Source organism: Telmatherina bonti, assembly GCF_933228915.1.
Source record: "Telmatherina bonti genome assembly, chromosome: 14".
Lineage (NCBI taxonomy): Eukaryota > Metazoa > Chordata > Actinopteri > Atheriniformes > Telmatherinidae > Telmatherina > Telmatherina bonti.
In genome coordinates this window covers 26,221,780-26,247,606 of record NC_136612.1, presented here as the reverse complement: position 1 = coordinate 26,247,606, position 25,827 = coordinate 26,221,780, and the positions used below count along the sequence as shown (strand labels likewise).

The window sequence follows — 25,827 nt, the reverse complement described above, 5'->3', positions numbered from 1 at the left end:
GTAACCGTGAGGGCGAGACACCTTATGATGTGTTGTTACAAAGAGGTTCATGTTGGTGACCTTTATCTCCAGCCCATGCGTATTATTCTTTGGGTCTTTCACCTCTTTGCTGGTTCCTCTCTGTCTCTGTCTTCCCCTGGTCCTTCCCCTGAATTCTAACCTCCTTTTCTTGCCTTGTAAAATCAATTATTATTGATTTCTTTGCACTCTCTAGGGTGGAGTCAAAAGAGGGGACAAAGAAGATAAAACCACAGGCACTTTGCCAAAGTAACTTGACAGTACCACGGGGGGACTGAGCCAATCACGAGAAAGGAGTCAGGTGCTTGTTTGACTCAACTTGAAAACACTGGAGAATAAGAATAAATGACATCCGCTGCTTACCAGGAAATTTAAAATGATGCATGAGGTGGATTTCAGCCAAGCTGACCAAGTGTCCTGTTTTATTGTAGATACGCATAAACACAAATAAAACAAGTCCAAACAGGCTGACAGTTACATATAAACACAGAGAACAGGGGACAAAGATACTGAATGACTGGCAGTCATGATGAGTGATGTTTTCTTTGGCCTTGATGCTTCTCAGGTTATCAGGTTAAACCAATTACATCATTCCTTTCTGTGTCAGACTTAACTATAAAAGCTGTAACACTCCAATTAAAAGATGAGCTGGCACCTAAAAATTAACAGATTTTTTTAACATTTCTAAATATGAAAAAAAAAATAGATCCTTTCTTTACAAACTGGGATGACTTGTATATCAGTCATGCACTGGTGCAAATGAAAATAGATCAAAATCTACATAGAAGAGACACGAGATAAAACTTTGGTGTTTTTATGCTTTAAATCTTGAAGATAATGTGCATCCATGATACATTTTCTTTCTTTCAGATACTGAAAATATGTTTTCAGAAACCACAGTTTACCCATATTTTTTAATAAAACTTATTATTTTCTCAAATTAGGTAGTTTGGCATTCTAAGTGGCTCATTTTAAAGACTAAATGTGTTAATAAAAGGAATATCTGGGCTACTTTTACTCCAAGTTTTTTCCACTTCATCTGATTCTCATTAGGTTAGGGCAACACTAGAGACTCGTGAACCTTGAAACCTCTTTCCTGCCGACTCTTTGACAACACACTGATCTTTGTGATGCACATTGACTGGCTTGGAACTACCATGGAGTGCCTGGGGGAGATGGAACAGCTTGTAATTTTGTTTTCCAGCTCAGCGCAACACTGTGCTTTGCTTTTCCACATTACATATCAACACCAAATAATAACACCAAACCTTCCCCATTATAAATAATAAGACAGAAACACTGTCACTCTTATGGATGAAATTTAAAAAAAAATAAAATAAAATATTGTGACAATTCAAATACACCCAAGGCAATGGAGCAAATGGGAAGAGTGAGAAAAAAGACAAACTGTGCACGCACATAGTAAAAGATACATTAGCTAGAGAGCTTGGAGGGACGAAGTCATAACAGAATGTGGAAAGAATGCGAGCTTTGTTGTTGTTATCAGTAAATGACGTGTGGTTAGTGATCTTCTTCTGTGTTTTGTTCACTTTGTTTGATTCTGTAAACAAAATTCATGTTTGGATTGATGGACTCCACTCAAGCAGCAACTATATGAGAGGCAAGGCACACACCAGACAGGTCGCCATGTCCATTGCAGAACCTGTTTGCCATATATGACACTGTAATGTGATATTAATACATTACACGTGTTGCCTACTAATTTTGCACATATGGAACAAACAAATCTTTCCAGTTGAGCACATCTGGGACATCATGTCTCGCTCCATCCACCAATGCTACGCTGCACCACAGACTGTCCAGGAGTTGGCGGATGCTTTAGTCCAGGTCTGGGAGGAGATCCCTCAGGAGAACATCAGGAGCATGCCCAGGTGTTGTAGGGAGGTCATACAGGCATGCGGAGGCCACACACACTACTGAGCCTCATTTTGACTTGTTTAAAGGACATTACATATAAGTTGAATCAGCCTGTAGTGTGTTTTTCCACTTTCAATTTGAGTATAACTCCAAATCCAGACCTCATGGGTTGATACATTTGATTTTTATTGATAATTTTTGTGTGATTTTGTTGTCAGCACATTCAACTATGGAAAGAACAAAGTATTTAATAAAAATATTTTATTAATTCAGTTCTACAACATGTTACTTTAGTGTTCCCTTTATTTTTTTTAGTGCATTTCCCAATTACCAATGATCAGAACTACTTGGTCAATTATAGAAAGAGTCAATCTAAAAACATATTCATATTCTTAGTTAATCCAAAACTAATCTTAAAATCACTGTCCAGTGACGCTATTTTATTCTACTGGCATGAGAGTTAAAGGTGTTATATTAGGATTCTCCTCATGAAGAAATGCTAAGCTCAGACATCCTTGCATCTGCACATCCCTGCTCTTGCACCTCTATATCGTGTGACCAGGAAAAAGCCGAAGTAATAAAGCTGCTCAGAAATTTAGGGCCACTCGTGTACTGCAAATCCTTCAGATCTGGTATAACACAGCACAGTACTATATGAGCAGTGCATTTGTGCGTTTTTACACTTTGGAGCAAACCCAGCTGATCACAAACTGGATAGAAGTAAACTCTATTCCATTATTAAAATGCATTCCTTCCAAAATGGGTTTATACATTAATACAGAACAATTTGTGACAACTGAGACAAAAGAAATGCTTTTGTTGTAACAAGAGAATAATGGGGCAATAATACAAAACTGAAGCCTGAAGGTGAGACAGCAGGCTTCTATAGAAATAATTCATCTAAATATGTATAAAAAAAAAAAAATGCTGCATCAGAGAATCTTTTCCAAGTGATAAAATCCAAGATCTGTATGTTGCACAGCGTCAAGCTGCAGACAATTCATTGGAAGAGAGCGCCCTCTAGTGTACAAATAAATATGAACACGACATTTAACTTGCATTGGCTGGATGACAAGTGACTGTAACAGTAACAATATTTTTAATCAGATTTCTCATTTTCTACTTGCATGGACAGAACAACACAGTATATACAACATTTGTCCTTTTAGAGGAAAAAAAAAAGAAAGCAAAGTGCAGATATGTAATATATAGTAAAGAAAATAAAAAAATAAATTAACACAAACCAACTACAGAATAAACAAATACAGATTAAAAGCAAACAGACATTTGCCATTTAACAATAGAGGTCCTAATGTTAAATAAGAAAACTGACAGCTGCATTAATGCAATTATGAATAATAATGACCCTGATAAGACATATTATACATTACAAATAAAAAAAAATTAAATATGAAAACTAATCTCAATAAAAGCAAAGTATCGCATTTTACAAAAATAATTTGTGACTATATATAAAAAAAAAGACCGACGTAAAAGTTAAAAAATAAAGAACTAGGCGGCATGCCGTGCATTTAGTATAATAGTATTCTTTAAAACAGTTTAGAAATAACATTTCACACGAGACATTCATTCATTACACAACTCCCTAATTCCTGTATAATCCACCAATACTAACCATTACTGTTTGTTTTGCTTAAGGCTTGTAAAAAATGTCTATATACTCCATTTGTAGTGCTTACATCTGGAAAAATGCCCCTGGAAGCTTCTCAAAGCATCCCTTGTCTTGCTATCAAGGAGTCCACGGGGGTGTGTGCGACAGTAGCGCAACAGAACCTGCTGAACTTCACATCTGTAACTCAGATGTAGGATGTTGGAAGTTTACTTTCAGGGTTTACTGCAGCTATACTTACAAAACAGCTGCAACAGAACAACAACTCCAACCAGGATTGTCTAGTCTTAATCTGTGAAGCCTCTACTCACATCAACAATGGAATATTACACCGGCCATCAGAATAAAGAAGAGTAGCACATATGGAAGAATGTTGATGGAATGCTTATTCCACATTAAACACGTCAACTGAAATGATTGTCATGAAAACTGAAAACAGCATTAACTGACTATCTGAATGTTATCGTTGATTATGGACTGTATTATAAAACTATAAATTTACTGCTTCTCCTTATTGCGTTTAGCTACATATACACAGAGCTTTACTAGGGAATGACAGTATCTTTGATGCAGCAGAGACCATGGTAACAGGGACTCACAAATGGAAACTAACGAAATGCTCCTCACAACACGTACGTACATTATGAATGTATTTAGTAACCACATAGAGATTATCGCATCCGTAGTGTTGTCTCTGCTGGTGTACAACAGTAATTATTTGGGGGTGGGGGTACAACACACAAAGATAATAACCCAACAATGTGGTAGGAGCACCCATAGAGCACAGATCAGCAGAGTTAGTATAGTGAGAAACTAACCAAACAATAGTAATATAATACTCAAAGCAATTAAGTTGTTCCATATGTTTTTACAGACAATATTCTACTATTTAATCTTTTACATAGAGATGATATATTCTGTGTTTTACAGCTTCTAAATATTGGAATGCTGTGCAAATTAAGCGATGGGATATACGAGCCATGCTTTGCTCTCAACGCTTGCATAGTTGATAAAATACATGCATTAGCATTTTCATGCAATACTGTATTACGTAATCATCCGCAGTTTTGTACATTGACAAGTTTACAACATAGAATGAAAATAAATACATAAATGCAAACCACTGCTGTGAAGCCAGCTTTCAAAAAAAAAATTCATGTAAAATTCAAAAGTTTTCAGATTTGCCCCAAAACTTAGCAATTTGTACGAGTTGTTAAACAGATAAATGAATAAATTCTCTTTGCCTGTTCTTTGCCTGTGAGAGCAGAACGTTATGGTCATTAGTGTCCCATTGAACCTAAAAATGTTTACCATTTTACATCTTCTGCGTATCAACTAAGATTTAACTTGTGATTATCTGTAGCTAAATTATAAACAACTATAAAATAAACTTTCAAATTCCAAGAAATATATTTTCTTTTTTGTTTTCTTAAAGATGGTAAGCTACTAATAAGCAACGATTATATGGTTGGCAGCTTTGTGATACATTTACAGGCCTTTAAAATATCGATACTTTACAAAATATCCACGTTTCTGCCTGCTATTAGAAACATATCTAAACTACAGTCTCACAATATTATATGTTTTAAATATAAAGAATGTCAGCAATGTCAATATCAAAAAAAGAGAAAATTGAAAATAGGAAACATGTGGCTTTTATGTTAATTGTACATTTTTTAAAAAAAATCATTGTTTTAAAATTAGTTGTAAAATGATGCATATTTACACAATAGAATATGATTCATTTCTTGAAAGAGCCACTTAAAAAAAAAATCCAACAAGTTATTTTAAAAATGAAGGGGCATCAAATCCTAATGCACTAGATTATGGCTACATGAATAAAGTCCAGCTGTCCTCTTTTGTTACGCGACTATAAAATGATGTGATGCGTGATCCGGCTCCAAAATACTAACAGCAGCTATTCCTTTACAGACTTCACAAAAAGGCAAACAAGACAAAGAAAGTCAGTTTTCTGTGAAATTGTCCTGCTTTGAAGCAAAGTGCTGTGCACATGTTCCTGATAGTTCATTGAGTTAAACTGAAAAAAAAAAAGAGCAGCTAAAGGAAATCCACCGGACTTAAACATCATGGATGTTATTTCAGTGACTTATGAAGGAACTGACTGTCTATAAAGTGATGAGTGCAAAGATTATAGGAACAATTTAACTCCTAAGGTCTGTGTTGTTACCATGTATAGCACTCCTCTGCCCATCTTATTTTGGAAACTGATATGACAAAAAGAATTGCCAACCCTAGAGGCAGGTGAAAATAATGCAACACATATATTTGCTGGTATTTGTAGCGATTATTGCCAAGGGGAAAAAAATAAGTTTAAGCAGTCCAAGTTTAACTACTGCTGTTAAATTTAAAAAGCTAACATCCTGTACATGCCACTTAAATAACAGTAATGTTTAAAGTTGGTGGCGTTTCCTAGAATTAGGAAGACAAAGAAATACTGCAGATCTAAAACATAAAGACTATTAGTTCTTAAAGTAAAACTGATTGTGTGGTTTGAATTTTAACATTATAACCACATTTATTCTTTGAAACCACAGACAATGCTGGTATCTATTAGTATTGCCACTAGAGGTGGGTCAGCTACAAAATGATAATGCTCATTGTTGAAAACAAGGTCAGCAAGCATCATGAAAGCTGCAGCGGTAGCATCCTGCCTCTGCTTCTATCATTTTAGTGTAAAATTTCCATATCATGCAGTGTTTTGATAGTTTTCCAGCATACATGTTCACAACTCCCAGACAGAATCAGAGGAATACTGTGAAATTCCTCTGATATTCTGATTCAGGCAAGTGGAGACAAAACAAAACAATGGCAAAGTACAATATCTCCTATGAGGTACCACTGGTTATGATAAACACTGCCAACAGCTTTCAGGATCAATGAATTGTGTCATCACAGTTGTAAAAAAAAATCATCTTTTGAGTGTGTACTGTCTTAAGATTATTCAGTGCCAGTGAAGCAGTGGCCTGTTGGAGCACCAGGTGTGATAAAGGGACGGTCTTGACTAAAGAATGACCCCTGACACATTAAGGTGAATGTACCCTTTTACCATTTCAAGTCTAAGGCCTGTTGATTCTACTTTACAATATGTCTGAAACTCATTTAAATAGTTATTAGATTATAATTGTCATACTACGTTATCTATACAAAGTGCGAACATAACATTCCTACCCAGTGATGCATACTGTAGAAGACGTCTATGTTGCCAAAGGCAATTATTTGTATCCATGTACAGCATTGAAAGGCGCTTAAGATCATTTTCATCTTGCTCATAAGAGGGAAAAAAAAAAACAGAAAAAGGTTACATACCATACACTTTCTGCATATATACATAAACAGATGCATCTACACTTATTTACATACGTTAAAGGGTTTCATTCCAAAACACGCCATCTCTTTTGATGGAAAAACTAGCGAACTTCAATAAACATTTCATAAAATAGATCTCTATCAAAAGTTTACTCTTTTAAAAAACTAAAGTTGAAAAATATTGGAAAACTTTGTCAATTTGTATAATAATCTTTTCTTTCTGATTCTGCTTTTTTTTTGTTTGTTTGTTTTGGTCCAGAGCCCAATGCTACAGACTTATTCGTTTCCCCTCCTCCGTATCAATCTTTTATTCTTTTGAGACATTTGGGATGAAATTACTCATGACACAGTTATTGATCTCGTCTCCTCAAGAGCTTTTGTTTAAAAAATAAAAATAAAATAAACTACTTACTCGAAAAGACCCTTTTTGACCAATATCAGGAAGTAGGCGAAGACATTTTACGATATGTACCTGTTGCTTTGAGTGTTAACATAATTGAAACTTAGGACTGTTTCGCCACAGTTATTTCGGAATGAAACTCTTTTGTATCTGCTTGCATGTCCACAAATCCCTTCACTGTTTCTATATAAGAGGCTACTTTTAATGTTATGGTTTTGTTTACTTAGCCGTTTCAAATGCTCACAGTAGTGATTCGTCCATCTTCACCTATAGAATGACTGTCAGCCACTACACTAATTCTGCATTTTTAGTGTCGAATGGAGACCCATTATCATGGGACTTCTTGGACCCCTGAACTTAACGTTGCAGCTGCATTTGAAAGAGATTTTGGTAGTGTGGTCTTTTATTACTAAAATCAAACTAGGTTGGGTTGTAAAATCATACTCTATTCTCAAAAGGTAAAATAATTAACAAAAACACGGTCCAATGTAAACCAACGTTTGGCAGCATACCAGGCAAGTTGTTGGCACCCAGGAATGCATGCAACAGCTCCATCTTAATCCAAAACATCTTGAAACTGGCATGAATATTTAGATCTCAGAGCCAAATTACACATCTGAAGCCAGCTTACAAAACCATAACATTAAAAATATGTTTCCTAAATACATCTGTTTCTGGCTGAAACTTAGGCACAAAAAAATAGCTGCATTTGCTTGTTTAATATCATTACTACAGATGTATCATTGAGGCCTTTGTGTTGTTCGTGCAGGAGATTGCATGCTGGACGACAGCTTTCGGGAAGACGCCATCCTCTCAAGAGGTTTCTTCCCGTTTGAAGGAGACTTGCTACTTATATCTGATGTGGAAGACTTGGACCTGCCTACGTTTAGTAGACTGCGACTGAGAGAGCTGGGGGGTTTGGAAGACTCCTTTGTCTCAGACTTTGTCTCGCCTCCATGAGTTTCGGCGGATGTCTGCAGCGACGTCGCATCTGCTGTCTTTCCACCGTCACCCCCGATCTCCTTGGCTTGTCCATTCTGCTTGCATGTCCTCTCAGAGGCCTTCTTGTTTAGCAAGGTGCTCTTACCTAAATCGGCCGACCGGCGGCTCTCCCTTTGTCGTAGGGCGCTCTTGAAGAACGACAAGCCTTTCTCCTCAGATTTACTGTTCCGCTGCAGGTCTCTGGTGGAAACGCTGGGTGAGCGCAGGCTAGTAACAGAAGAACTGCTGCTGGAACTTCTCACAGACCTCTTCTCAGGTCTGTTGACTTCCCCGCTCTTGATAAGCGAAGAGCGAGCCACAGAGCTGCCCCGGAGATTGTCGACCAGAGGGCTGGTGTGCATAGAGTCCCTGCTGTAGCTCCTTTCTACCAGCCGTTTCCGGCTGCTTGTGGAACTTTTCTCGGAGACACTTGGATTCTTCTTTGAAGTTGGCGAAGGAGAAGCTGAAGACTGAGGTGTAGAGCGGACGCATGGCTTATGTTGTGGTGTTGCCTCTTGAGGTTGACTTGAGTCCTTTGTTTTGGAGGGAGTTCCGCTGGGTGTTGAGGTGCTTTTCTTTGCATTTAAGCTTTTCTCTTTAGTGTTGCTCAGCTTTTTGCCTTTCACCGGTGTACTGGAAGACATCTCAGAAGCAGAGGTCTTATGGGTTGAGCACAACCGTTTTTTAGAGGTCTTGCTTTGCTCTCCTTTGCTTGAGCTCTGGCTGGAGCCTGTGCTTTCTGTCTTCAAGCCAAATCCTCCAATACTACTCTTTCGTTTCTGCTCTTTGGAGGGGGTCGCTTGAGTGGGCAATATGTTTTGGTCTATAGCTGTAATCTCATTGTTGTTCTCACTTGCCTCATTTTTAGTGCTCTTCTTTTCCACTGGAGTGGGAGCTCTGCAATACATCATGTCGAAGAACCTTTTATTGTTGTCCTGGTCACTGAAGTTGCTTTCCATCATGGACAAAGGAGTCCTGTTGCCAAAGTAACGTTCATGTCTACTGTAGCTGCCAAAACAGGACGTGGAAACCTTGTCATCGCATGCCTCACCTATCCTCTCCAGGGGAGGGGAACACCGAGAGTCGAGTGAGAAACGTGAAGGTGAATTGGATCTCATTTGGAGTTTGGCTGAGAGAGACCAAGAGGGTTTCATTCCACTGTCACTGAAGGCTAAAGGGCTTGCAATAGATGACCTAGAGGACAAGCTCTGACGCTGTATACTTCTGACAAAAGGGCGCACAGAGAATCCTCCTGAAAAGCAGAAAAACATTTAGGAAAGACAATCAGTCTTTGTTAAAGTCACAGAAAATATTTTAGCTTTAATGCTGAAAAAAATGCTTGCAGTGATAACAGTTAAATAAAAGAAAATTACACAAAAGGATACAACAGATTGGACATATTAGACCAAAAAAAAGGTGCCAAAAGTTTCATAGTTATGTATGAAGTACCGTATTTTCACGACCATAAGGCAGACCATATTAAAAGGCGCAGTCTCAGTTACGGGTGCCATTTCTGTACTTAACACATACATTAAGCAAACCAGGTTTTAGGGCGAAGGCATGGTAAAATATACCAGTACTCTAGCTTAAAACATGCTTGTTTGCGTGTATTTTAAAAAAGGCAGCGGGAAAAAAAAAATCAGTTGTACTTTATTGAAGAATTTAGCAATGTTTTCATGTTGTTTTTTTTATCAATACTCATTCACAAATCCATCAAAGTCCTTATCTTCTATTTCCGAAATGAACAGCTGGGCTAGTACTCCATCAAACACGCCGAGTTCCCGCTCGTCATTGTCAGTGTCAGTCTCGTTGTCGTGTGGCTCCTCGTAAATGATACCGGCTTTTGCGAAAGCTCGAACAACAGTGCAAACACACGTTAGCCCAAGCATCTGCAATCCATTCACAAATTGTGGCCTAACTCGCCTGGCGCTGCCTCTCATTCTTAGTAAAACTGTGTTTCCGTGGAAACTCAGCTGTGTGATCTTGACTTGGTGAAGCTCGTTTTCCTGCTTCCCCACTTGCGAACCATGGATTCATTGATCATAAATTCTCTCACGGCTGCGCGATCCCCATGTTTGTCCATGTAGCTGATAGCTAGCAGTTCTAACTGTGCTTTGTAAGCGCGTCTCTTTGCAGTTGCCATTTTAATAAGGGGTTATTAGCCAAACCGATGTTGTTTTGCATTACGCACATACCGGCACTATACACCTACTGAGGACATGCCTTTAGCGTCTTCTGTTACGCCCACACTTCCCCCTTTAACGTTCTCATGCTGCCCTCTGTTGTGTCCGTCTTTTATCTTTATAAGCAGCGTGTCGGAAACGCTCTCAGTCAGTCAAGCGAAGCGCTCATCAAAGTCACACAATAACATTTATAGATTTTGGAACTCGGTACATATATGAGGCGCACCACATTATAAGGCGCTCTGTCTATTTTGGAGAAAATAAAAGACTTTTAAGTGCACCTTATTGTCGCAAAAATACGGTAATTTTTTTGTATATGAACAGTGATACGGACAGTGAATCCACAATGTCCTTGTTTTAACCATGATAAAAAGTCTTAAATTTGAGCCTTCTTTTAGCACTTGACTAATAAATTGTTGTGCTGTTAACTACATTTGCTGGTCATCAAAATTTAGATTTAATCCTTTTAATAAAGTGTGTTCATAAAATTGATATTAGCAAAATTAGGATGATTTATTTATTATCCAGATATGTAATATAAGGGAAAAAGTAACAGATAGATGTCTTTTGATTCCAATATTAAAATGATGAAACAATTATTAATGAATGAGGACAGTCATATGCGTAAATAAAACAGAATCCTAGTGTGACTCCTGTAAATACAAGTTTATCAAGTATACATGTAAGGTTATCCTCACCATCATCCTCACTGCGTTCTCCTGGAAACTCTACCGACTCTGCAAGGGAAGCCAGAGAGGTGCGCCTGGACGAGGCTCCAGAGGCCAAGCTAGCAGGCCTGCTGCCAGGCAACCTGTTGATCCAGTGGTCACACAGGGAGGAACTAGTGGAACCTGTTTGTAAGAACACATTCATATTTTACAAAGCTACAATGAAGCACTGTCCCCAAGTAGTTTTCTTCTAATATGATGATCTCTAAGTAGGGACTCAACAGCTAAAAATATTGTCTCATAAAAGGAACTTTAGCCAGGAACCAGTTGGAGCTTGTAGAGTTGTTCCTTTAATAAACAACACTTTGAAAGACTTGTGCAGCTAGAGTTGACTTCCTGGTTTTACTATAGGCTCAGCATGGCGGTGCTCACAATCCAGAGAAAAAAAACAAAACACTTCATCTGACTTCAGTTCCCAAACCGAACCTGAGTTTCAGCCTCTGACTGAGATGGAAGGAGCCATTTATGTTACGGATGCTGATAGTTATCAGACAAATGAAAGATATACAGTACACATAGGGTACGTAAGGTTAGAGCTGTCTTTATGGCAAACCCACACTGTGTAGTTAACTAACAATATGAAGTAAATACTGACCAGCAACAGAGCTGTTGGCAGACCAGGAGGGAATAGCAGTTCTCCTTTGATAGAACAGTATGTAAGCCGTCTGCTGACACACGTCGTCATCAGCAACTGGTGAAACCTCGCTGTCATCAAAGCAGTACCACTGCCCATCGATGGAGTTTTTGCAGTAAGCTTTGAACACAAAATGAATGAGAAAATGTTCTCGTGAACAATACAAATATAGCCGAACAATCTTTACTTATTATTTAAACAGCTTCAACAAATTACCGGTGTAGTGGCCTCCATGCATGTTGCCATGATGGTTGCACACAGCATACAGGTCATACAGGTAGTCGTCAGGGTTTCTTCCCAGGCCGTAGGACCGTCTCCATGGTGACCAATGGGACGGTAAACTCCAGCTACTCTGGCTTCTCTTGACCACATGTGGAGCCATGTCCATCCCCATTAGAGGAAACCTCACCATGTTCTGCATCTTCACCCTTCGGTCGCCCTCCTGGAGCCGAGACACACAAACAGGCATTGATTAATAAACATTACGTCTTATATTATTCTCATCTTCCACCTAAACAAACAAACAAAAAAAAAAAAGTTTCTTTTTTTTCTCTCTCAAAACAGAGCTTTTGTAAATTTGCCTCTAGCATGTGTAAACATGCACAGAAGACACTGACAGCATTACAACCAACACATATGTAAATGAGTGCGACTGCTGTATACGGGTTGTATTGAAAGAAAACAAGCTTAACAAAGACTTGCACAATAAGCATTTCTGCCTTTGTGTAGCACAGTGACATGAAGGGGTTCTATGATAAAGAGACTCTTTTCTGTCCAAACTAGCCTACAGACAACCATTTCTTATATTAGCTTTGCTCACTGAAAGGGTATAAGGAATTCTCTGAGCGGTTGTCCTAAATATTTGAGAAACATAAACTTAAAAGAAAAAAAAAAAAAAAAAATTTTATTTAACAAATTTAATAAACTGAAAAAGCTTATAAAACTGAAAAAAACCTCTGCTTTTTTTTTTTTTTTTTTTTTACAATATTGTTATTTAACTTGACATGATGAGGAGAAGTACCTGTCTAAACCTCTTGAGATGCAGTATGAGCACATCCGGCAGGGTCCACAGGCTGAGCTTTATACGACCCTGCTGCAGCTGCTTGCAGTGGGGACAGCGCCAAGCATCGTCTGGGGCCAGCTGAAACACACGCACGCACAGATCAAACCCAAGAAGCAGTGATGAAGAACAAGCTCCAACCACACAGCTTTTAAAAGAAGCTTTGCACAGCATGAAGCCGATCCTCCTCCAAAGCAGCAGCTGAAGGCAAGTTAAACCACAATATAAACGTTGGCCTCTGCTCAGAATTTCAGCTTTATTCCAAACGCAGCATTAGGAAACAAACACAGTAAAAACCACAGAGACTTAAAGCTTTTTTAAACAGAGCAATAATAAACCTGTGAGGAGGAGGAGGCGCATGTGATCCCACACTTCAACCTTCTGCAAGGCAAATGCATCATTTATTTTCTGACAGAAAGAAGTTTAACTTCTTAAATGCACCACATATTAAAGTGACTGGTGTGTTTGTGGTTGAATTGCTACCTGCTCTTCTTTAGTGTAGAGATGAAAGCACTGTGCAAGAGTGCAAGCCTGGGGCTGATGATGTTGTTGTCTGTGCAGATAGACACTCTCCGCGTCTGGAATATACTCCTCCTCAGTGTGTCCAAACAAACTTGGAACATCAAGAGAAGCATGTTTATTATAAAAGTTGTGCAAAGGGTCAGAAGATCCACAGTCAAACTTTGTCTTTTTGATCAAAGAAACTGTCACATCATCAACAACAGTCAACGTAATTGCTAAACATGTTATAAGAAGACAGCATGATGTTAAATTACTGGCTAACATCCAGCAGCGCAGCAGCAGGAAGGGTTCAGTACTTGCACTAACATCTCCTAAATGAGATACACAAGAGAGTAAATAGAAATACTACAATAATTCATTCAAAGCCAACATCTACAACCGAGTGAAAACATCAGAAAACGGATCAAGGAAAATTCTTAGGATGTAGTGGTTTCATTTTCTCTCGAAGAGGCACGTGGTAACGACACAACTGAGCATTTGGCAACAGGAAGACAGTAGACATCTGATTGTGTGGGCAGAGCTTCAAACTGTGGTGTTTGCTTGGTTTAAAACCACTATTGTTCAAACAAAACACATCTTGTAGATTGTGCAAGTTTAGTTTTTCTAAATCGGATACTGTGGAAGATAGCGGTACATAAGGCACTGAGGGACTCAAAAGAGGCAGAGAACTATAACATAACCATCACCCTGAGGCAACCTCAAGTCTCAGAATAAGATATTTTAGATAGATCTGATAGAAAGTACTACAAGGCCAGAGTTGATGTTTCTAAAAAAGTTTAGTATTCAACATTAATTCTAGTTTTAGCTGTGTTACTAGCCTGTCTGTTTGTGCACAGCTTCCAGTAACATTACAGATGCAATCTAATATCCTCAGGACATGTTATCACCATGCGTTTATTTTTAACAGCTTAATCCACCGTCATTCTTTAATTTGTTTTTTTTTGTAATATAACTATGTGTTATTATATAGTTTTTATTATTCTACCCTAAATAAAGACTACAGCAAGCAAATATCAGAACATTTTACTCCATGTCAAACAAGAATAAAGTAAATAAATCAGACAGATGTATTTATCACATATTAACCATTTTACTCACTAGTCCTTGGTCTCTTTATCCCACTCAACCACAATCTTCACATGTGGAGGTCCTCCTTGTCCACAGGACTTGTATGCTCTGCAGTGACAACAATATCAGTTGCAGCTCTTTTAGAAAGATGCAATTTATTAAATCAATATTAAGCTATTTATGTTTCATGCAGGTGAGTATGAAGAGTGTTTTCTAGCTGAAGTTTTGCTTTTCAGAAGCTCTGTTCTATTACCTTTATTTTAAAGTGGCTTCAGCGTGAGAATGAATTAGTCAGTCAGTGGTTGGTTATCTTTAAGTGCTTTAAAAGTAAGTTCTCATTTCTGTTGTGCCATCTTTCATAGAGGTTATAGGATTCTGATTTAACCAGACATGAACATGAAAAATCATGTAGAAACAATTCAGTCACAACAACTTTAATTGCACTGTGATTTGGGCATTTTATAAGTACTGCTGTCCATTAGTAAAACAAGTTAAACTGGGGTAATAACAAACAACCACAAACCAGTTCAGGCATGTTTTAAACTGCTAACTGAAAGGAGTAAAACTCGTGGAGCACGCAAATAAAGCCAAAAGTAAAAGAGGATTAACATATTATGACTTCACTCCTCCACCAAAGATCTAGCATGTCTTTTCTTCACTTCAGTATTTATTTGGATCTCTGATAAATGTGACTGACATTTGCTCTGAAAAAATACTCAGGATTTGATAAAAAAATGTTAGTTTTCTTTAAACTACAGAGGTATGTTACAAAAAAAACTATTTAATTGTACGAAATGTTTCCAAAAGCAATTTGTTAAAAGGCACATTTCACTATATTCACACACTGTATATATTCTTCTTAATGCTCATGTTTATGTCAAGTTTCAATTTCTTTCATATTAAATCTGAAAACACATTAATAGTCGCATCTCTGCAAAAAATTACCAAATATAACAAATATTATATGAATATCAAATATCAGGACCAACCTTTCAACAGTTGGGTGACACAGTGGCCGTTCGTCTTGGGGAAGGAGGTAGGTGATGCCGACAACGCCAACCACCCGAAGACTGAAAGGTCCAATCTACAAAAGGTAAAACATACGATTTTCACGTCTTTTCATTCTTATGTAAAATTTCAAAGAAAATGACTTAAGTTGGACTTCACACAGAAAACAAAGTGCTGCCCTTCCTACCTGAACATAGACCCCCGGCCTCAACAGGTGACGCATTTTCTCCAGGATCTCTTTTTGTAGAGCATCCCAGGTCACAGTGCGCTCCATGTACAGTACGAAAGGCAGGCCAAACCTTAACACAAAAACAAAACATTATTTAAAAACTTCAATGTGCTGTCATTAATTTTAATATTTACCACAGACAGAACCGGGACATTTACCAGGATTCATGAAAGGACTCAGAACATAAAAGCTGCAGTACCTCTTTCCTTGGTGGCCAGTGCACGCTCTGTTACACACCAAGAGGATCATTTTTTCTGGCCCTAGATTTTTATTAGGTGATCCAGTTACAGGAGTCATGGCGCCCTGCATGAAGGATGGAGTCCTGCTGATTTCTGTGCCATACTTCAAATTGTTATGATTCAGGTTTGCCAGAAGGCTCCCTGTGACAGAAAGAGAGGGATCTCAGTATGTTACTGCAAGTGTTCAAAAAGAGAAAACAAACATCAACATTATGCAACCACTGTGCATGAGTTACCCCTTTTTGTGCGTATGTTTTCCAGTTTAAAGGTCTCAGGTGTCTCAAAGGCAAAGATGGAGTCGCTCTCTTGAATGATGTCGAGATCGTCGTCGTCATCACAGAATGAACGATGGAAGCCGTCGTAGTACATTTCTGTCAAAACAAACTACAAGAGAGAAGAAAAAGTACATTTCAAAAGGTGCAACGAGAAGAAAGCGCATCAGTCTGTAGAACGTGCCTCATCCTGTCTTTGCTGTCATTTACATTTAGATTAATTTTGTTCAGACTGAATACTTCAGGAAAAACCAGTCAGATTTTAGCATCACTTCTTATTAGTGAGTAGAGCTGGTTTTCTAAACTCTGAGCAGACACCTCGTGCCTGTAATATAGTCTCTCGTTGTCAGACCAGAGACAGGAATAGCACCTGGTCCATCGGGATCTTGGTCTCACGTGACACAGCATCTCTGAGGCGGTACACAGTACTTTTCAGAGGAACAGCCACTCCAATTCTCATACAGTGGGAGTACTTGCCCTGGTAGACCACCGTCACATATAGGGGCCTGCGGAGGGAAAAAAAACAGTTGATAATAAACTGATTCCTCAACAAGCACTCACTACTTAAGGCAATGGCTTATTTTTGTTATTATGTTGCCATAAAAAAGTATTTGGGCCATTTTCCAAGACTAACAGTAACAGTATTTGTTCTTCAGGTTCAATGCCTCTACATACCGTATAAAATACAATATACATCACTTAAAATTGTAATATTTAGCTTTTTCTTCTATATAAGAAAGAACCTTAAACACACCTTAACCTTTACAGATGAACTGTCTTTGACTTTCCAAAAACCTCTGAACGCACATCTACAACTGTGGCACAACATGCTGTTTTCTGACAAGACGATTAACCTTAACCTGTAATACAAATTATCTACTAAATGTTCTGGTTCTCAGACAGCTGGTATTTCAACAGTCTTCATACTGTTCATATATATTGACATCAGACCAAGACGACACCTAAGGTGTGACATTGGCATTTTTACGTTGTGGTATCCACTGCTGTTGTTGGCATTTGCTTCGACCAAGTGTTTGAGATGAAGGAGTTAACATTGTAGAATTTTACTTACATGCATTACACTCATGATATAATACCTGTAGCATAAACATTTAACCTTTTCTGTAAATTTAACCCAAAAGGTTGAATATCTCTAACGCTTTGTGAGTAGTGATTTACTATAGGAACACAAAGTGACAACTGTTTGCCTTTGAAATGTTAGTTTTATTTGTCCACATGATTTGTTTTAGAGATTTACCATTTTTATTAGTTTGTTTGTCTGATGAATCTTCTAAAATTCAGGGTATGTCTCACCTTCATCACTGAATCAAAACATGTTAATCTGTCTGCAGCCTGGTGAGCATTTAGACAGTCAATGGGTTTCTTTACCTGTAATTTACTAAACTTCTGCTTTTCACAAAGATTTTGCTGTTTTCTAGTTTTCTTTGATAGCTTTTTAGAGTGTAAATCAAATATATTTTACAGCTCTTTTAAGATATTTTTTATTTTTCAAGCCTCATTAGAATCCATCTTTGCAGACTTGCCTTGTCTCAACCTGACAAACAACCACGCCTCAAAAAAAATGTTAGTTTTTCAATCCACTCGTAGCAACATGTAACATTTGTTTTGCTATTAAAGAACTGAATATCATAAAATTCAGAAGATGAAATGGAAAATATTATCATTACATCATTCACTTAATATGCTGAAGCAATGAGTCTGAAGAACAGAAGGATCACAGTATAAAAGCTGAACTGTTTGTTGTATAACAACATTTATTCCTCTTCTTTCCTCTTTGTGTTCAAACTTAATCATGTTTTAACTTGAAATTATAAAGTGCATGTTCTTTCCACACCTAATGCTTCTGCACCGTAAACCTTCCCGTACACTCCTGCCAAACCAGGTCACATTCTTCCTTTTACAACTACACACACACCGATTTAAGTTTGCTTCACATCTCTGTAAATGTGTCAAAACACATGCAAACACAAACATACAGAGTTTGACCTTCAGTGAAAGGTGTCAGTCCTCTGAAGACCTTTAAATGCAAAGTGTTTGCTTACAGTCATTTCTAAGAACAAAAACAACCATATAAAGCCGAAATAATCCGAACATGTATGAACCTGTCAGCCCAGCGCTGTAAATTGGTCACTCCCTGCACAAAAAACTCACCTGGTGTGTGGAAGCGGGATTGGTAGGGAGATACAGAGGAAGGGATCAAAAGTGTTGCTCTGCTTTTGGCAATGTGGGCACGTTAGCGAAGACCTGTGGAGAAAATATCAAATCTCTCAATGTGATCAACAAACAGAGTGGGCAGATTGTGAGAGTGTGAGTCTGAGAGAAACTTGCCTGTACTGTGCCTGAAATAACTCCTGAACAAATGACCCAGCAGAGAGATGAGGAGATGGTCCCTCTATACTTTGGTCATCCTCTTCAATAGGCGGCTGATGAGACATAAGCGGGTTTTATTACTCAAGTTAGTCCATCATAAAACACTGGTCTACCAGCTTCATAAGCCAGTGTGAAAGCCATCCTGCCTTCATGTGCTCGGTTATAGATCGGTTACATTTAAACATAAGGAAATGTTGCCAGGCAAGTCTAGTGTTGCAATAAAGCCAATCAAGTCAATGATACATTCCTAATATTAAATCTTCTACCAATAAAAATGGCAATTTACAATTTGACATAGCAATCTCAGAAAATATATGAATTTTATAGGTTAAACTCTACGTCTGTGCCAATGGACTATGTTAACTGGGAAAAAAAAAGAAAAAAACATTATCCTATGACGTTATGTCACTCAAATGATCTCTTTATTCACCTTTATAGTAGGCCTGCCATCAGGGTTCACGGTGTTGAGGTCCTCATGTACTCTGTCAAGCAGCCACAGAAGAAACTCTTGAGCGTCGTGCTGAGCGTTTCCTTTAAACTGCGTTGCATTTTTCGACACAGTATTCTGCAGGAAATAGCATAATTAAAAACAAGTACAATGACAGACATGATAGCAACATTGTTTATCTTTTTCTTTTAAACAAGAAATCCATGATCAGACTTGTTACTTTCAGCTTTAGCTCATGTCGGTATAACAGCTTTTCTCAGCCTGTGAACCAGTACATTTATTTCTTACATACTAGTTTCTTAACTAATATGTATCAAACACATCAAAGATTCTGCCATTTTATGCTTTAAAGATTACATTTTAATCAAAAATCCAATGCATAATTTTTCTGTAGTTTTACAGAAAACGTGGACACAACAATAAAGGTGTGTTTACTGTGTTGTTTTGTTTCAGTCTCACCTTGAATTCCCTGCTATGCTGGGGGGTGTACTCAAATGTCCACAAAGCCCGCACAAGTCCTGACAGTTGCTCAGTCACTTCTCCTTTGGCCAGAGGACCCTTCTTCTGCAAAAGCACACCATTTGTCTTTGGTTTGTCCTCATCCAGCTCCTCGCCTTTATAGTGCTCCAAAACAAGGTACTCAGCAAAGAGTTCAGTGTTACTGAGGCACTGCAGAATTGCATTCATAAAGCAGGTATTCCCGTGATTTTTCAGGCCTGACACTCCAGGAACTCTTTCCCCGGACAGGAACCCCCCCAGGTGGCCATCTTCCATGGGAACATCCTTATTTCCAGATTTGAAAGTGGAAAACCCTCCATCATCCTTGTCGTCCTCGGTCTGTACTTCGGATCCAAAGTGTGATAAGGCAGTCAATGTCCTCAGGACTCTGCTCATAAAGCTGCCCACGGATCGCACAGAGCCTCTCCTGAACAGCTTCTTGCTGAAGCTGTACTTCTTGTCCTTGGTTGCAGCTTTACAAGACATGGTTTTCCTTTCTCTCAGGCAGATGCGCTGTGCTGAACGACACTCACCTCGCTGGCTGTTTGCTGCTCCATCTCAAAACATGGAGACAGCAATGACGCCAACTACTGGTAAACATTAAAGTCCGCCGGCAGGAGCGACGAGAGTCTTAGCTAACCTTGAATACCATCATCGTTTGGACTGATTTCTTCTCTTTGTAAACGCACGAAGCAATTTATCTGAGATTGTTACGTTTGCAAATAACGTTAGCTTGTCGTGCAATACAATCTCGCAAAATCTTGTTTAGGCCATTTGCGTTACATGGTTATGACAACATTGTTTAGTTTAGTTGCGTATTCCCTTAACTTGGTTCAGTTACCTTGTTTTTGCGGTTTAATGCCCTGCAGCAACAAACCGACATCTGGAGTAAAAACAGCTACGTTTGCTAATTCAGCCGAGGCTAGCGCTAGCTCCAGGAACAACACAGAAACAGCGACAGTCCTTCTGCGTCGAGATATTTAAGTCCAAGAGGAACACATGTCCCGGCATGGTTTGCAGGCGATGACGGTCAAAATCAACAGTGAGTGAAATTTGATTAAGTTCGCATTTCTAATACATTTGGAGGCACATTAGGGCTATGCAGTCTTGCTGGACTTCTTCTTCTTCTCCTTTCAATAAACTAGCCGAAAAAACCTATATACAACGCATTTACAGCCACCTACTGGACCAGAGGAAGAACTGCAACATCACTGTAAAACCTTTTTTTTGTCCATCTGTTTGTTGCTCTTCTTTTTTGTTTGTTTGTTTGTTTGTTTTTTCTTGTTGTTTTTTTCTTTGTTTATGCTTGCTGTTTCAAATGTCATCAGTTCAACGAATGTTATTTATTTAAAAACTTTTCATAACTTACTTTGAGGCAAAGCTATGGAACCAGTCTGAATCATAGCCACACCTTCAACTCATACTGTACTGTCTTCAATGCAGAAATGTATCCCTCATGGTTACAATTTGTTGACTTTTGTTGAAAAAAATAATATTATTAGCTTCATAACATGATTGCCTGTATTACTTTGCCTTCTATTAGGGTTAGTATCGATAACCATTAGAAGAGGCCTCAATTGATATTGTTTTGTTTAGTCTTTTCGTCTTTTTTTTTATTTGCCGGGACCTCTTGCCAGGTCATCATTGTAAATGAGAAGTTGTTCTCAATTGATTTTACCAGGTAAAATAAAAGTTAAATAAAAATTAAATAAATAAAAGTATTTTTATAAGGTTGTCTGAATTCTCAAGTTTGACTAAAGGTCTAAAACCAAACAACAGCAGCAATATATATATATATATATATATATATATATATATATATATATATATATATGTATATATATATATATATATATATATATATGTATATATATATATATATATATATATATATATATATATATATATATATATATATATATATATATATATATATATATATATATATATATATATATATGTATATATGTATATATATATATACTTTTTTTTCTTTAACCTGTCCAATATTTTTCAAATTCACCACAAACTCCAAGCACATATTCTGAAAAAAAAGAAGTCTGATTCCATAAATTGGTCCGAAGAGAAGCTTACAACTCCTCACATAGAATTTGTTTAAATCCATAAAAGCTGACATAGCAGCTGGTTTCTCTTCCAGTTCCTTTCTCTGCCTGAAGGAGGCGCAACAAGCATGGCGAAAGAAAAAGAGTGAGCAAATACATGGCACAAACATATCTAACTGTGTATATTTTTAAGTTACAAATGCCAGACAGAAGTTAGTGAGTGCATATGTGGCTTTTACACGTGTGATGTGACAGAGTTATCTCCCACATGAACCTGACAAGAGCTTCACCTTGTCTGATGCTCAGACTACGGAGGCTCAGCTGAGCCACCAACCCCCTGGGACTACGGAGGCTCAGGGGGTTGGTGGTGGTGGTTGTGGGAGGGGGGTTTCAGCACTCATGCAGGACCTCACTCTTTCTAAGTGCTGGATTTAAAAAGTAATCTTTGTTTTTGCTGTGGTTATGGCCAAAATCCTTCACTTGCTATTTGCCATTAACACGTCAAGCAGTTGGAACCAGCTGGGGAAGTTGTCTAATGATGTGTCGATGGAAACAAGGCTAATGGTCACATGTGTTTTATCACCCAACGCAGGGAACGCCTTCTGCTGGGTCCTGCTTGAGATTTTCAAATGATATCAAAGTATATTGTTCTTTTTTCCTCATTAGGGCATTTGATAAAAGCTTTTGATGTAATTCAGATTCTTGATTTGAGTCCTCACCAACCTGTTTTTTTTTCCACCCCTAATCACATCTTTACAGACACTCACAATCAATCATAATCAAAAACTCTCGCTATTAACTTTGAATTATAGAAATATATTTATAGAAAATACTTAGATTCTTAATTAACTATCCAAATGTAATCCACCCAAGGATCAAATATTAATTAATAATGTCACTGAGCACCAAAACAGCCAGTGTGGATTAATATTGAATGCTGAACTACAGCTACTATGCTATTTTCAATTTGATTTTCAAATGAATTTAAGTCAATATGACCTTAAACCTTTTAAGTGATTTGCTGTTTGTGGCTCATATAACTCCCACCTGTTTTCCCTCAGAACAAATCATTTATTATTTCATGTTTCTGGGCGTTATAAACTAATTTCACTCATGCAAATCAATCTGAATCCCTTCCATGGATGAATTATAACTGGCTCTTCTGGGTCTTCTTGATGCAGATCATTCAGGTAAATTCTGAGAAGGCTAATAAGATGAGCTTTATGCTGATGAAAAGCTACATCAATAAATTACCATTCCTACGCTACGAGCTGGTGCCTGCTTGCACCTTCTGTTAAAATGATCAAGTGTGAAACGCTTTCTACACTTAGACTCTTAGAGAAAGGTACCTCTCCTCCTGAAAACATAAAGCTGATACCCCTGTGGCTATTTAAAGCGTTTGTGCATGTCCTTCCATTTACATGTCCTAATGAGCAGAGTGAGACAATACTTGCTGTTTCCTGTAGGAGCTTTTTCATTCTTTCAGTTCTGTCATCATTTGTCATTCAGTGAAACAGATAACATCGAGTCAAACCAAGAGCCAGCTTTAAATCTGACATAAACAAATAATAACAATAGTAATAAAATCTTATTTTAAATGGCGATGACATGTTTAATCTTAGGCCAACAGTTAAAACTTTGTGGTGGCAGCCTAAATTTGTCCAGTGGATCTTGAGTTTCATTCTTTACTCAGGCTATTATTCATGATAAAATCTTCTTGTCTTTTTGTTTATATTTATCTTGAAAATGGACTGGCTCGGAAATTCCTGTGATGCCTCATTGGTCTTCTGTTTTCTTTCCGGTAATAATTAGTCGCCATTAAACACTGTTTGGTTGTAATGGAGTCTTCAGAAGACTGCATGAGCTAATTAAGCAAAAGAAGGGGGGGGGGGGGGGGGGGGGGATCCATGTATCCCATTTTGATTGACAGCTGAACTTGCTCCCCCCTGCTGCGGAGAGGTTTTTTTTCCAAGGCGACGTCCCTCAGCAACAGTCAAATGATGCCTTCAGGTACACTCCGCTAAGAAATTTCTTCATAATGTAAACGATCAGCGGAGGAGTACCTTCACATCCACATGAAAAAAGAAATACATTAGCTCTTTAATTTAAATAAAATATCCGTCAACAAGAAAAATACCTATTTTCAAAAGGTCAAAGTAATTTTTTTTCTTAAACTATTTTTATTCTAAATACAATTCTGTCTGAAATAAATCTTTTAAGAAATGCGTATGATTTTCAAAATTTTGTAAAAGTTCAGACCATTGCTGTCTCACTGAATTAATACATATAGATCATCTTGTCATTAGAATAGAATTTATGTGCTCACAAGCCTCTACGTGTTAGGAACATGTCTCCCAAAAAACAATGTAATAGTGAGTTTTCAGATTATAAAAGGTATAAATAACATGTGCAGTAGAATAAGTAACAAATGGGCAACACAACCCACGTTCCCTTTTATGTTAAAATTTAACTTGTTGACGATTTTAGATAAAAACAAACCTTTTAGCTCGGAAAAACTCAGCTCTCATATTTCATCAGGGTTCCAGCTGTCAACTTGTAGTGGCGCTATTTCCGACATTAGACCCGGGCAGTGAAGTCTCTCAGCACTTCCTATGGCCATATTTGGGTGAGCATAGGGGGCGCGTGAGCCCAGTAAATCATTTCGAGGGGGTTAATATGAGCTTTTGTCTGTCGTCTATCTCAAGAAAAAAGATCCAAGCGTCGTTTTCTTATAAGTTGACTGCGCCACGTTCACAGCGAGAAGCGACGTCCTGCTGCAGAGATCAGAGCTTTTACTGCCACGAACTCTGACACACGCAGCAGAAGAAAAAAAACCCAAAAACATTTCACACTGGAAAACTGTCAGCAGACACAGGTAAGATGAATTTATTTATTTTTTATCATTTTGATAAATGGGGTGAAAGAAAAGATAAGAAAAAGAACAAATAAGGGGGAGAACTGTGCTGGCTTCTGATGTTGTAAAAGAGGATGTTAAATTGACACCTGTTAACATCATTTTCCTGCACTTGGAAATAACATAAAATTATCATTTTTGAGAATGATAAAGTTCTCCTGATGCTCAGATAGTCCACATAAAAGTATAAAGGCATTTGGAGATGGCAACTGATGGAGTTTATGAGGATGTTTAAGCTATTAATTAGAATTTTCTATACTTATTTAAAGAAGGAATATAAATACTACACCATATGTTTGTTTGGTAAGGGGAAGTTTGCCCTCATTTGAAACATTTTACAAAGATTTTACACATGATGCTGGAGGACCGATCAGTAGGTCAAGTTGTCTCGGTGTGAGACCCGGCAGACAGGACTGACACACATTCAAATGCAGAAGCTCATTCCAGTGAAATCTTGTTTTTTATGAAAACCCTGAGACGGGTATGAGGCCCTGGGATTAATTACAACAATTTAGTTATGCAACATAATTTTTGTGCATGATTAATTATGTCTCTTATTTAAGGAGGATACCCCTGAATTTTTAGGAATGCTCCACACCCTTTAATAAACCGATCACACATGCATACAGGTGCAACAATGCAGCATTGCATCGCGTAAAGATGGGTTGCAGACATTATTTAACTCCTGCTCCTGATTATAAACATCTGGCATTTACTCATACAACCATTTTTTTTCCCTTTTTTCCCCCATTGTAAAGCCACGCAACATATATTGTTCTTGAATCATTCTAAAGCAAAACAAAGGTTGGTTTGGTTCAGATATCGTGATCTTGATGCAATTTCATGCACTTCACCAGCTGGCTTTCAGAGCTTCACACTGGGTATAGATCGATCCTGTGCTCTGGAGAAACCTGTGGCTGTCTCTCGCTCTCTCACTCACACACACACACACAAAGCCACGCACACAAAAACACACACCAACATCTCAGCTCAAACTATTTTTCCCCCTCAAGTGAAGCCACAGCAATTCGGTGCCTTTAATTTACCTGTGCTGCCCATATTGACAATAATTACAGCTGATTAAAAGGGTAATAAAAAGCATTATGTTTCATTATTAATCGGTTAAATGAAACTGCAGGCTGTAATAGAAACTAATCTCTGTTCTGCACAGAATGTAATCATTGTGAATGTCTATATTTTGGGGAAATCATCTTTCAGAATTTCCTTGTCTGTGCAGCTCTCTGGTTATTGTCTTGAGAAGCAGACTGGAACCAGCAGGTCACAGCCTCACTTTAGTGCTCATCACTACGAGTCCATTTGCCAACACTTTATTTTA

The 25,827-nt window shown here is 37.9% G+C and overlaps 1 protein-coding gene across 1 annotated transcript; it reads right to left on the bottom strand.

Moving 5' to 3' along the window:
* Positions 1 to 7,993: 7,993 nt before the first annotated feature.
* usp31 (ubiquitin specific peptidase 31) lies at positions 7,994 to 20,000 on the bottom strand (the record flags this gene model as incomplete). Its single annotated transcript, XM_079253484.1, has 16 exons — positions 7,994 to 9,486; positions 11,116 to 11,268; positions 11,741 to 11,899; positions 11,996 to 12,221; positions 12,801 to 12,920; positions 13,323 to 13,452; positions 14,460 to 14,537; positions 15,419 to 15,513; positions 15,625 to 15,736; positions 15,866 to 16,046; positions 16,142 to 16,289; positions 16,548 to 16,683; positions 18,350 to 18,442; positions 18,527 to 18,621; positions 18,999 to 19,133; positions 19,476 to 20,000. The coding sequence occupies 16 exons, from the start codon at positions 19,998 to 20,000 to the stop codon at positions 7,994 to 7,996; spliced, it is 3,879 nt and encodes a 1,292-aa protein (XP_079109610.1).
* Between the last annotated feature and the right edge of the window lie 5,827 nt (positions 20,001 to 25,827).